The following is a 13,426-nucleotide window of genomic DNA, read 5'->3' as shown; positions in this document are numbered from 1 at the left end:
TGGCCCTAGCCTGCATCCTACCCGTATTTATTATAATAGCAATACCTACCATTTTTTTGAGCATTAACTCTGTGCCAAGCTCTGTGCTTTACTCACATTATATCATTTAGTCTTGTGATAACCACATGCTGTAGGTACTACTATTACCTTCACTTTATAGGTGGGAAACTGAGGCTCAGAAAGGTAAAGTCACTTGCTCAAAGCCATGGCCCCACATATTCATGGCTCCAGAGTTGATGGTTTCAACCACTGGGCTATACTATCTCCATTCATTCATTTATTCATTCATTCATTCATTCATTCAGTCAGTCAGTCAGTCAGTCAAATAGCTACAATGTGGTGTTGCCAGTTGCTAAGCCAGGCAGCATGGGAGAATACAGCTCAAGTTCAAGTGTAAAGCCCTGAGGCTATGGCTAACTGGATCCACATTCAACCCACATCCTATTGTTCTAATCCAAAAGAACAAGTGGCTTTCAAACACACAGAAGTGTGGGCTATGTAATTTATACTTCAACAACGTTGATTTAGAAAGGAGAAGTAACAATCGCCTCTAAATGTGTAGAGATCCTGCTCAAATTAAAAGATTGTGACAGTGCACACATATTTAGTGGATTAGATTGCTTGAGGACCAGACGCGCTTGTAGGAGGAAGACAATGGCTGTCTGCTAGGATAAAGGGTTTGCACTTTAGTCTGAACTCAGTGGGTAGGCAGATCCTACAGACAAGAAAAGAATTGTGTGTTAGCCAGCATGTGCACCTTGAATTCTACAAAGAGAGACTAGAGGGAAGGAGACTACCTTGGAGGTTATTACATGGAAAAAGAGGAGGAATGAATAGTAAAGTTATTTCCAGATACATTCAGCAGGAGTGAGATATAAATACCCAGATGTCACTTAAACTCTCTGGAGCCAGGTTTCCAGCAGGTTCTTCATTACAGAAAACTGTGTGATAGAGAGGGCTGTTCTGGCCCCAAATCCTAGTTCTTCAACTTTCTAACCCAGTACCCTTGGACAATTCATATAACATCTCAGGACTTCAATTTCCTGGTCTGCAAAGTGGGTGTAACATTATCTACCTGCTAAGACTCTTGTAGGGGAGAAATAAATGGTGCAATGTATATCAAGCACTTAGTAAATGACACATGTTCAGTGTTTACCTCTTTTCTAGGTTTCCTTCTAGCTACAAGTGGATTTGGCATATATGTACTTATCAGCTAAGGGGCAGAGGAGAGCAAACAAACAGTATTTTTCTCCGTTACAGTACCATGAGAAACCTCACAATGTTGTTCTGAGAGCACTACAAATTCTGAAAGTGCTTTTCAACTGTCAGAGAAAGGTTACCTTCAATGAGAAGGAAGAACTTTTGTCTGGACCAAAGCCCTTGTCCAAAGACAGCTGGGCATCCATAAACAAGTCCCTTGTCTCTCTGGCTTCAACTCCTCGTTTGTGAAATAGGGATGGTCCTCCTTGTCCACCTTATAGGAGTGTCTATGGGATAGTGGGTTGTGCGAGGGGGTTGCTAAGCTCATTCACTGCGCGCGGAGCCCGTCTGTTTCCGGCTCCATCCACCCCCACAGGGCTGTGAGCATCTCATGGAGCAGCGACTCTGATCTTGGGTCCGAAACTGAACACAGAGTTACCTGGCTCCTAGCGACTGGCTCTCGGACTGCAGTGTCGCTGTGGGGCAATTACGTTAAATTACAATTCTTTGTAAATCAGTGATCAACGCCGGGCTTACGAGAGAACCCAAACTAAAGGGATCTTTCGCATTTAGAAGCTATTACTCCTCGGTTTGCGGTAATAGCCCCCAATTTTAACACATTCTCATTTTCCTACTTACACTAGGCACTTCCCACCAGGAAATCCTTTTTTTTTTTTTTAAACTTCATTGCTTTGAAATGCAACCGTATGCATCCCCATAGTTCGGCTTCTTAATTTTCCTTAGAGAGTGGTTGCAGATCATCTTAACGGGATTGGTTAAAGCTTCTGCCCGTTATCTTTCCCTCACCCGATGGGGGTAACGGAGGGGGGAAAAATAAGGGTGTCTTAAACTTAGCTGTTTCACTGGCTCCGGCGGCGACGTACGGCGAGGGCGTAGGCCGTTCAAATTTGTGATTGGCTATTATGTCCGTCAATCGCGCTGCCGGAAACCAATTCTATTGCCCCGACCGTGCCCGGTTGGCTGCTCGCGACAGGAGTCCGCCCCCCCCCTTCGGTTGCCGTGGTTGCAGGCCGGACCCGCCCGCTCGCCCGCTGACAGCGAGGCTTAGGGCGGAGGAAGCGGGTCGGTTGGTGGGTCGGGAACGAGGCTCCGGCGGCCAGGCCCCGCGCAGAGCCGTTGCCATGGCAGCCGCCGCCGGGCGCGCGGACGACGAGCCGCGCTCCGGCCGCTCGAGCTCGGATGGGGAGTGCGCCGTGGCCCCGGAGCCGCTGACGGGCCCCGAGGGCCTCTTCTCCTTCGCGGACTTCGGGTCGGCTTTGGGCGGCGGCGCGGGCCTCCCCGGCCGGGCGTCTGGCGGGGCCCAGTCCCCGCTGCGCTACCTGCACGTCCTGTGGCAGCAGGACGCGGAGCCCCGCGATGAGCTGCGCTGTAAGATCCCTGCCGGCCGGCTGAGACGCGCCGCCAGGCCCCACCGCCGGCTCGGGCCCACTGGCAAGGAGGTGCACGGTGAGGAGCGCGGACACCCCGGGGCCCTGACCTCCCCCGACCCCTCCGGACGGGGTCCTCGGACGGCTGAGCCCAGGGCCCCGAGCGACCCCTCCCGAGTCGAGTCTCCTTTCAGTAGGAATCAGGATGTTAGCGCGGCTAAGGACCGTGAAGGTGAAAGAGACTGTCTTTAAGCGCTTGGTAATTCCTGAACGGAAACTTTTCATGACTCCAGGCGGTTATCAGTAAGTAGGTAATAAAATGGAGCTCTGGAGACTACTTTTAGTATCGGAGAGGGGAGGCAAGTTTTACCAACTCGTTTAAACGCACAGACCGGGTGTGGACCCCTGTACCTCGTTTAAGCCTTAGGCGAACTATAGAAGTTTTAACAGCCTTAGTTTTCTCGTCTGTAAAGTGAGTACAGTACTTGCTTTATGGGGATGTTTGGTGCATTGAGGAAGGTGATGAACATGCGGCGATCACTCTGCTTTTGTTGTGTGCCAGAGCCTGTGGGGCGGTATGTGATCATTTCTGATCCTCACAATGACTCCAAGCCATGCAGAAACCGTTCCCATTATGTGGAAGAGGAAACTGAGGCTCAGAGAGATTGCCTTGCTCCAAGTCACATACCTTTCAGAAAGTGGCCGTGTTGGAATGAGAACCCATGTCTGCCAGACTCAAACTCCTACTCTGATATGTCCATTGTATTTTTTACGTTGTGTGGGTGACATGGAGAGCCAGGAGCTGACTCCAGAGGCCTTGAAGGATTTGCGACACAGTGTGCCTTTCGCATTTGCCGTGCCGCATTTCAAGTTTTTTCCTTGTTCCCAGGGTAGTGTCTCTTGTATCCTGGTGCCTTTCTGTCCCTTTAGATGCTATCGTGGGTGAATGGTGGATTAGCTAGGAAGCCATCCACTTTCGGCTTCATCATGACTTGTTTTGTTTTGAACTGGAACTCTCTTACTCTCTTCACAGCTCTGAAGAGGCTGAGGGACTCGGCCAATGCCAACGACGTGGAAACAGGTGAGTGTGCAAAGCAGGGCTAGCCCTCTGGGCTAGGGGAAGAAAACTCGAGGCAACCAGTTCCTGGGAAGACAGTGCTTGAATTCAGTATGCCAGCTCACCCCTTGGACCAAGCTCATAGTATATATTGTATAACTGTAATTCACTTGCAAGAGACAAGTCTGGCTTACATGCTTCCTCTTCCCATGCATCCCTGTCACCCTGAACTTCCCGATGTCCTAGGGTTCATCGCTCTGTGGGCTCCCTGAGGTTGGGACCAGGTCTGCTTTTGTATCCTTGGCACCTGGCAACAAGGGTAGGAGCTTTTTAGAATTTCTGGCTAACGGGAACGAACAGTCAGCTTTAACTGCCAGCAGAGCCACCGTCTGAACAGAGCTGAGGCTTCGCGGTAGTTGGGTCAGTGGTTCTCAGACTTGTTTCGTTGACAGGACATGTGAAGGGAGTGGGAGGGGCTCCTAGCAGGACACCACTCTGGGGGTTTTTTTTCTTTTTTTTTTTATTAAAAAAATGTTTTTTTAATGTCTATTTATTTTTGAGACAGAGAGAGACAGAGCATGAATGGGGGAGGGGCAGAGAGAGAGGGAGACACAGAATCCTACGCAGGCTCCAGGCCCTGCGCTGTCAGCACAGAGCCCGATGCGGGGCTCGAACCCACGAACTGTGAGATGGTGACCTGAGCCAAAGTCAGACGCTTAACCGACTGAGCCACCCAGGGGCCCCACCACTCTGGTTTTTTATTGTTGCTGTCCAGCGTTCATTGGCCGACAGGGCAGTGGCAGCATCAGAGGTAGAAGGGCCAGTTCTAGAGGAAAAAAAATCAAAGTGTATCCATATATTCGTTGTCCACGGCTGCTGCAACAAATTACCACAAACAGAGTGGTTTAAAACAACACAAATTTCCTTTTTTTTTTTTTTTAAGTTATTTTACTTGGGGAGGGGAGGGGCAGAGACTGAGGGAGAGAGGATCCCAGCGCAGAGCCCGACGTGGGGGGGGGGGGGGGAGTCGAACTCAGAAACTGCGAGACCATGACCTGAGCGGAAGTCGACTGAGCCACCCAGGCGCCCAACCCAAGTTCCTTCGCATACAATTCTGGGGGTCAGAAATCCAACACAGATCTTCTCACCGTGCTGAAAGCAGGATATCCGCAGGGCTACATTTCTTTCTGGAGGCTCCAGAGGAAACTCGGTCTCCCTCTGCCTTTTCTCCCTCTGCCTCCACCCACATCCCTTGGCCTGGAGTCTTCTCCCTCTAACTTCAAGGTCAGCGACAGTAGACGGAACCCTCACGCTGTTGTCTCTCTGTGCTGACGGCTCGGAGCCTGGAGCCCGCTTCGGATTCTGTGTCTCCCTCTCTCTCTGCCCCTCCCCCGCCCATGCTCTGTCTCTCTCTGTCTCAAAAAGAAATAAAAACATTAAAAAAAATTTTTTAAACCATGGGCCTTGAAATGGTTCCATTACCCCTGGCGTAGCCTAGTGAACAGGCCTGGAAACCGGAGGCCTTTTCAGCTCTCTTCGCTTTGGTCCCCTTTTCCATGAACTTGAATATTTTGGAATATTTCAGCAGCAGCCCAGATAGCTTTGCAAGGAAAAAATGATGTGTTCTCTTTTTAAGATCGCTGGTGTGTGGCCAGAGAATATTTGAATTACGCTTCCCTTCCACAGAAAGCCTAGTTCATCTTGAATCAGGTACTCACATGGTTGGTGGTTTCATTATACTGAGAGAAATGCTATAATTTTCCAGAGTCTCTGACACACTCATCTTCAAATCTAAATGGCTCTTAGGTTTACCAGGCTCTTGCGAGGCTCCAACGGTGACTCTGTAGGATTAGCCTCTTTATTGCTTTTCTCTCTATGGTCAGCATTTCCTTTTCCTTCTCCGCATGTTTATTGGGTTTTCGCTGTAGTTTAGCAATTACCGTGGGCATAAAATTGATGTCCTCCTATTGTTAAATAATAACATATTTTCACATATATGAAAATTATATACACATTTAAAATATTTGAGAGCTTAGGGAAATATACAAGAAAAACATCCATAAGCAGCAAAGGAAATAATCTCTGTTGATATTTTGGTGACACTGTCCTTTCCCATCCTTTGTCCTACGCAGAGAATTTTTCTTTATGGGCTTGCAAACTGTGCTGTATACACAATTTTGTAGGCTGGGTAATTTTTCACGGTCTTTGTCGCCATTTGTTTTCTCAAAATGGAAATGTCATTTTCCCCCTCTTTGTAGAATGAATACATGGCTGTATGGGTTGTTGGTTTTTTTTTTTAAGCTTACAAGGTAAAAACCAAAAATTACTGTAGCATTCCATTCTCCAATCAAAACCACAATTTTTCAAAAGCTTTTTTTTTTAATGTCTATTTATTTTTGAGACAGAGCATGAGCAGGGAGGGAGAGAGAGGGAGAGAGAGAATCCAAAGCAGGCTCTGTGCCATCGGCACAAAGCCTGATGTGGGGCTTGAACCCAAGAACTGCGAAATCATGGCCTGAGCCAAAGTCGGACGCTTAACCGACTAAGCCACCCAGGTGCCCCACCACAATTTTTAAAAGATGCCCGTCATGCCTTCTGAGGGACAAAGCAAGGGTTATTTAGTTAGTCATATATTTGCACAACGGTTTTTCATTTTTAAGATAATTTCCCAGGTATGGGGTTATCACATCAAAAGATATGCATATTTTTTTGTTGTTTATTTTTAATATATTTTTTTAACGTTTATTTATTTTTGAGACAGGGAGAGACAGCATGAACGGGGGAGGGTCAGAGAGAGAGGGAGACACAGAATCTGAAACAGGCTCCAGGCTCTGAGCTGTCCGCACAGAGCCTGACGCGGGGCTTGAACTCACGGACTGCGAGATCATGACCTGAGCCGAAGTCGGATGCTTAACCGACTGAGCCACCCAGGCGCCCCAAGATATGCATATTTTGATGGCTTCTGGTAGATACTGCTGTAGCGCTCTCCAAAAAGACTGGACTTGCCCAGGGCACCTACGTGGCTCAGTCGGTTGGTTAGTTGAGCATCTGACTCTTGATTTCCGTCCAGGTCACGATCCTAGGGTCATGGAATCAAGCCCCACATGGGGCTCCCCGCTGAGCGTGGAGCCTGCTTGAGACTCCCTTCCTTTCTCTTTCTCTCTCTCTCTCCCTCTCCCTCTGCCTCCTCCCCCCTTGCGTTCTCTCTCTCTCTCTCCCTCTCTCTCAAAAGAAAGAAAGAAACCAACCAACCAACCAACCAAAAAGACCATACCTGCACAAATCACCAAAGAGAATGGACTCTTTTAGCTTTGTCTTATCTCTTTGATACGGGTTGTCTTTTGGTGAATGTACTGAGATGGCTTGAAGCCCTTACTTCCCTTCCACTCTCCTAATCCTTTTCCTACCACCTTCATTCGGTTAGTCAACAGCGATCCTGGAGCTGCGCAAATCCCGTCTCGATCCTAAGTATTAAGTAAGATGCACGAAACAAAAAACCCACAATATAATTCAAGAAAAAGAATATAAAGTGATCCCCTTTCCAAAATAAACCTCCCCCCTCCCTCCCCCCCCAAAAAATGAGTGCTCGGCGTAGGGGGACGATATCCAAAACCAGCGCGGCGTTTTAATGTCAGAGCAGGCGAGGTGAACTGGGCACTGAGGACCCGCGGATGATGGCGTGGCTCCCTGAGCTTGAAGTGAAGGAGGAGGAGGAGATTCCGGGCTTCGTCTGGAGTCCTTGAGAGGTTCGCTGGCGGAGACTAAAAATGTCAGTTGCTCTAAAATGATGTTTGGCAGCAATTTCTCCATTTCAGCTGGGCACACACGTGTCACATAATGCCTCACATTTTATAATGGCTCCATACTTTGCAACGAAGAAATTTCATATCCATTATTGTTATTACAGCAGCTCTGGAGATTGGCAGGGCGGAGATTATTCCCATTTGCCGGTGAATTGGGACCCAGATTCAGGCCTTCCTGCTCTGAGCCCCGCTCTTTCCACTGCCCCGTGCCGTTGGCAACGTACTCCTTTCTTCGTTACCCAGCTTAGCCTGGGACTTAGTCTTTGTGGCTCCAAACCTGTGCTCTAGCCGCTCACTCTAAAAGGCCACCTCCCAGGAGCAAAGTGAGCGCTGCCCCGCAGCTTGGGCTGCTGTGTCCAACTGGAAAGGGTGTGTATCCAAATGGATGTGGGGCCAAAGTCTGTGTGCCGGGGATTTCTGTGATTCGAGAACTCCTGACGCTGAGGGCCAAGATCCTTCTGTGATGTTCTAACCCTAGACGTAGTTTGAGCAGCCCGAATCGGGGATTCCCAGTTGTGCCCTCAGGAGAGTAAGTCCCTTGTCATGACATTCCCTGTAAGGCCGGCATCCAGGAAGAGCTCGCTCTCCCATGGCTTATCAGTGCCTTACCTGCAGGGTCCCCTGAGCATCCGCGTTCACCCCCAGGGGCTGCAGCATAACTAACACTACCTCTCTGTCGCCCTCCCTCCCTCTGTCTTGGCGATGTCAGTGCAGCAGCTGCTGGAAGATGGCACGGATCCCTGTGCAGCTGATGACAAGGGCCGCACAGCTCTGCACTTTGCCTCCTGCAATGGCAATGACCGGATCGGTGAGTCCCGGGGAGGGAGGGGAGAGGGGAGCTGGGCAAGCAGCCTCTCTCTAGAGGTGCTGGGGGTGGGGGGTGGGGGCCTCCTCACTCCCTCGGCCTGTGGAACTAGCACTGCCAGAAAGGGGAAAGAATACGATTGACTCTGTGGTTGGGGCCAGGCCTCCAAGACGTTCAGGCGACATTTACTCAGCGCCAAGCGCAGCAGCAGGGGAGCCCCTCCCTCCCCCTTTTAAGAGTCATTTTTGGATGTGGTTTAACTCATGAACGGTGAGCTTTCTGTATGTATGCACCACCCAGATCAAGCTAAAGAAGATTAACACGGGTGCCTGCCTGGCTCAGTGAGTAGCGCGTGTGACTCTTGATCACATGATCAAGGTCGTGATCCTTCGAGCTCTACAGGGTCGTGAGTTTGAGCCCCACATTGGGTGTAGAGGCTACTTTAAAAAAAAGGAAAGAAAAGAATATTTTCAGCACCCTGGCAGCCTATCTTTCTGCTCCTTAGCCCCACGTAGACCTTGAGTACCATAGGTTCGTTTTCCTGTTTTGTTTTGTTTTTTTAATTTTTTAGTGTTTATTTATTTTTAAGAGAGACAGAACGCGAGCAGGGGAGGGACAGACAGTGAGGGAGACAAAGAATCCGAAGCAGGCTCTGAGCTCTGAGCTGTCAGCACAGAGCTGGACGTGGGGCTCGAACCCATGAGCCACGAGGTCATGACTTGAGCCGAAGTCGGAGACAGGGTGTGAGTGGGGGAGGGGCAGAGAGAGAGGGAGTCATAGAATCCAAAACAGGCTCCAGGCTCTGGGCCGTCAGCACAGAGCCCGATGCGGGGCTCAAACCCACAAACTGTGAGATCGTGACCTGAGCCGAAGTCGGACGCTTAACCGACCGAGCCACCCAGGCACCCCAGTGAACCCAAGTTCTTAATTTTAATGAACCCAATCTATCGATCTTTTCTTTTTAATGGTTAGCATTTCTTTGACCTATTTAAGGATTTCTGTCACCTTGCCTATCCCCAGGTCGTAGAGCTACTCTCTTGATTTCTTCTACCAGCCTTTCAAAAGACTTTCAGCTTTTACATTTAGGTCTAAGGTACATTTAGGTCTAAGGTACCTCTTGCATTGGTTTCTGTATGTGGCATGCGGCTCAACCTGGCCTTGTCACATGAGTTAAGTCTGCCTGCACATCCATCTGGGTAACTGATAAGCCCTCAATACCACAACCCACCTTTGAGAGGGCATAGAGACTCTCAGGGAGGGGGATGTTCAGCATCTTCTACTGGCTTAATTCCCACTATGGCACTTGACTGTGGAAAGAGCAAAAAATGTCCTTGAGAGCCCTTACTAGTAGCCACTGCTGTTGGAAGAAATTTCTTTTTTTATTTTCTTTTATTATTTTTTTAAATGTTTATTTATTTTTGACAGAGAGAGAGAGAGAGAGAGAGAGACAGCATGAGCAGGGAAGGGGCAGAGAGAGAGGGAGACACAGAATCCGAAGCAGGCTCCAGGCTCTGAGCTCTCAGCACAGAGCCCAATGTGTGGCTCGAACCCCTGAACTGCGAGATCATGACCCGAGCCGAAGTTGGACGCTCAACCGACTGAGCCACCCAGGCGCCCCATCTTTTTTTAAAATGTTTATTTTTGAGGGGCACCTGGGTGGCTCAGTCGGTTAAGCGGCCGACTTCAGCTCATGATCTCGCGGTCCGTGAGTTCGAGCCCTGCGTCGGGCTCTGTGCTGACAGCTCAGAGCCTGGAGCCTGTTTCAGATTTTGTGTCTCCCTCTCTCTCTCACCCTCCCCCATTCATGCTCTATCTCTCTCTGTCTCAAAAATCAATAAATGTTAAAAAAAATTTTTTAAATGTTTATTTTTGAGAGAGAGAGAGTGAGCCAGCAGGAGAGAATCCCAAGCAGGGTCCACGCTATCAGCACAGAGCCCAATGCAGGGTTTGATCTCACAAACCGTGAACCGTGAGATCGTGACCTGAGCCGAAACCAAGGTTGGACACTTAACCAACTGAGGCGCCCCGGAAGAACATTCTCTAACCCTTAAAAATCTCAGTCTTTTCTGGGTGCCTGCGCGGCTCAGTCAGTCAAGCGTCTGACTTTGGCTCAGATCATGATCTCATGGTTCATGGGTCTGAACCTGGCGTCGGGCTCTGTGCTGACAGCTCAGAGCCTGGAGCCCGCGTCAGATTCTGTGTCCCTGTCTCTATGTTCCTCCCCAGCTCGTGCTGTCTCTCTCTCAATAAATAAATTTGAAAAATTAAAAAAAAATCTCAGTCTTTTCAAACCTGCATGGGCCAGGAGGCGCTCCCAGAATCCTTAGTTCCTGGCCCTCAGAATCCTGCACATGAACCCTGTGAGTAAGTGGATGAATGAATGAACGAACGAACGAATGAACGGATGTATGAAACAACCTAGAGAACCGTATTTGCTTTCAATATTCCACACTTTGAGGAAGCCTCTTTAGCTAGGTAGGGTGGCGGTTAGAGTCCTTGTGGGTTTTCCTGTTTCCAGTGCAGCTGCTCCTGGACCACGGGGCTGATCCCAACCAGCGAGATGGGCTGGGGAATACACCGCTGCACCTGGGTAAGCCTCCAGGACACCTTTCTCTGCGGCACAGATAGGCTCCTTTGATGGAGAGCCCGGGGGCCTGTCTGTAAGTTCCCAGCAGGATCTCCTATCATCTGGGGAGAGCTCGAGCCCCCGAGGCCACCACCACCCCCCAGTCTGCCTCTCATGGACTCCCCCTTGGGTCACCGGTTGGCTGGGTCCTGAGCACAGCTGCTTTAGCAACCTCAATGGCTCAGCAGAGCTCTGCTAGGGAAGGTGAGACCTGAAGCCTGTTGCTGCCCCGTGGCCGACCCACACTATGGCTCGCGGTGCAGCAGGTCCCATCCCCAAGCCTCGGTCTCCCTAGCTGAACGGGGAGGGAGTTGGACCCGCCCCGTTGCTGCCTTGGTGCAGGCACACCTGGAGGCACAGTCCCAGCGACTGCAGCCAAGCTGGCACACAGGGCCAGGCCCTGGTGTCCCGGACTCTCAGGTCCCTGTTCTTCTTCCTCAGCGGCCTGCACCAACCATGTCCCCGTCATCACTACACTGCTGCGAGGAGGTACGTGCTCCCTGCCCCCTCGCCCTCCTCTCTCGCCCTCACCCCCAGCGCGCTCACCTCCGCCTGCTCCCGCAGGGGCCCGTGTGGATGCTTTGGACCGAGCTGGCCGCACGCCCCTGCACCTGGCCAAGTCAAAGCTGAACATCCTGCAGGAGGGCCACTCCCAGTGCCTGGAGGCTGTGCGGCTGGAGGTGAAGCAGGTGAGTGCCCTTCACGCTGGGCCAACGGCACAAACAAGCGCCGGACAGGTGCCGCCCGGACCACAGACAGACACGCCTGCCCGGGCGCACCCAGGCGCCTGGGTTGCTTCACACCGACCCCATCCGGCCACCGCTCCACTGGGCTTCGCGGCGGCGGCGGCGGCAGCTCTCTCTCTCTGCCACCTAGCGAGACCCCCAGCAACTCAGCCCGGCCCCTTGTTCCAGATCATCCAGATGCTGAGGGAGTACCTGGAGCGCCTGGGGCGGCACGAGCAGCGGGAACGGCTGGACGACCTCTGCACCCGCCTCCAGATGACGAGCACCAGAGAGCAGGTGAGCTGCGGCGCCAGGGCCAGACCCAGGGCCTGGCGGGAGCCTCGGGGCCGGTGCCGCTCTGCTGTGCTACAGCTGGACGTTCAGAGTAGAAAGAGGCCGCGGCTGGGGGGCTGTAGCCCCCTGTGGACCTCGAAGCCCCGTCTGCGTCCTTTGACGCCACTTGTGGCCCTTCTCTCGGGGACAGTCTGAGACCAGCTGGAGTCCAGGACTATCGATCGGACAGCTGCTCCACAGTCGGTGAAGCCACCACGTGCCCCAGGAGACAACGCCTACCCTCCCGAGTCTGTGGCATCAGGGTGGAGATCGGGGGCCGAGACAGCTGGGCCCGTCGTGGCACCCGTGACAGAGCCGTGGTTTTGTCCCACAGGTGGATGAGGTGACCGACCTCCTGGCCAGCTTCACGTCCCTCAGCTTGCAGATGCAGAACACGGAGAAGAGGTAGCAAGAGAGGCTCCCCGCCTTCCTGCTCTGCCGCCGCTGCCCTCCCCCTGCCCCCGCTGCTCTCTCATCACAAAGGAAAAGCCCGAACCTGGGACTTTGGAGCCACACGTGTCTGGTGAGGCCTTGCCCCCAGATGCTACAGGGCAGAGACGCACTCTCACAGAGGCTCCGTGACTTCGGCGCCGCTCCCAGCCACGGTCTCTGTCATCTCTGTGGGCGGGGACCACAGCCCCCAGCTTCCCCCTCCGCTCCCACAGCACAGCAGCCACACCTGAGCTCCGGCCGACACGACACGCGCTGTCCTAGCGGGCCTCACTCGTCTCGCGGCCTCCCTGCCCCCCGCGGCAGGCCCCAGAGCCTTCTCTGTGTCCCTTCTGGGCCGTGGGCTTGTCACAGCCAGCGGGGTGTGGGCTGAAGGCAGGCACCCTCGGGGGCTTCTTGGCTGGCCCTGAACCCCTCACCAGCAGTTAGATTTCAACTGGCCACCTGACTTTCAAGGAGACATTGCAGGGAGTGTCTCCGGTTGGAAGGGAGGGTTGGTGAAGCCCAGCCCTTAGAAATACAAGGCTTGGAAGGACCCTGCTGAACCCAAGGCAGAAAAGGCCCACCCTTTTTCTCCCAGCCTTTGAAATACCAGCAGGCGGAGTGGTCCCTTCTGCAGCCTAGTTGTAGTGGGCTGAATAGAGGTCCCCTCCCCCGCCCCAGATGGCCGCGTTCTTATCCCCAGGGACCTGTGAACATGACTTTATCGGGCAAAAGGGACTTTGCAGACATAGTTAAATTAACGGTCTTTGGGCAAGGCGACCCTCCTGGATTACCCAGGTGGGCTTGATGCAATCGCAGGGACCCGAGTGACAGGAAAGCAGGTCAGAGAGGACGGAGGAGACACAGCGGGAAGGGGTCAGAGCTGAGGAACGCAGGCGCCCACGGAAGCCAGAAAAGGCAAGGAAATGAGATGCTCCCCTCAGATCTCCCTGAGGGAGCCAGCCCTACTGACACTTTGACCTTAGCCCAGTGAGTCTGATTTGAGAACTCTGACCGCCAGAACTGTAAGAGAATAAATGTGTGTTGTTTTAAGCCA

General features: G+C 52.1%; 1 protein-coding gene and 2 long non-coding RNA genes across 4 annotated transcripts; 1 reads left to right on the top strand and 2 right to left on the bottom strand.

Annotated features, from left to right (window-relative positions):
* Positions 1–2,221: 2,221 nt before the first annotated feature.
* Positions 2,222–13,426, top strand: ANKRD54 (ankyrin repeat domain 54). Of its 2 annotated transcripts, none has more exons than XM_027070781.2 (8): positions 2,222–2,667; positions 3,622–3,669; positions 8,158–8,256; positions 10,772–10,843; positions 11,321–11,368; positions 11,444–11,568; positions 11,794–11,901; positions 12,272–13,426. In XM_027070781.2, the coding sequence occupies exons 1-8, from the start codon at positions 2,343–2,345 to the stop codon at positions 12,344–12,346; spliced, it is 900 nt and encodes a 299-aa protein (XP_026926582.1). In that variant the 5' UTR covers positions 2,222–2,342; the 3' UTR covers positions 12,347–13,426. The 2 variants fall into 2 exon arrangements, with proteins under 2 accessions (XP_026926582.1, XP_026926583.1); XM_027070782.2 differs by having other exon boundaries at positions 2,529–2,667; positions 8,163–8,256.
* Positions 4,256–7,195, bottom strand: LOC113602724 (uncharacterized). Its single transcript, XR_008300514.1, has 3 exons — positions 6,920–7,195; positions 4,794–5,609; positions 4,256–4,471 (listed from the first exon to the last, which is right to left on the bottom strand). It is a non-coding gene; the product is annotated as an uncharacterized LOC113602724 (long non-coding RNA).
* On the bottom strand, positions 7,234–12,171 carry LOC128316498 (uncharacterized). Its single transcript, XR_008300515.1, has 3 exons — positions 11,426–12,171; positions 9,482–9,560; positions 7,234–8,233 (listed from the first exon to the last, which is right to left on the bottom strand). It is a non-coding gene; the product is annotated as an uncharacterized LOC128316498 (long non-coding RNA).

Source organism: Acinonyx jubatus, chromosome B4, assembly GCF_027475565.1.
Source record: "Acinonyx jubatus isolate Ajub_Pintada_27869175 chromosome B4, VMU_Ajub_asm_v1.0, whole genome shotgun sequence".
Classification (NCBI taxonomy): Eukaryota; Metazoa; Chordata; class Mammalia; order Carnivora; family Felidae; genus Acinonyx; species Acinonyx jubatus.
This window is presented reverse-complemented; position numbering and strand designations above follow the sequence as displayed.

Coding starts and splice junctions, on each gene's coding strand:
- ANKRD54 (XM_027070781.2), top strand. CDS start 2,343: ATGGCAGCCGCCGCCGGGCGCGCGGACGACGAGCCGCGCTCCGGCCGC. Junction 3,670..8,157: donor TGCCAACGACGTGGAAACAG/GTGAGTGTGCAA, acceptor TGGCGATGTCAG/TGCAGCAGCTGCTGGAAGAT. Junction 11,569..11,793: donor TGCGGCTGGAGGTGAAGCAG/GTGAGTGCCCTT, acceptor CCCTTGTTCCAG/ATCATCCAGATGCTGAGGGA.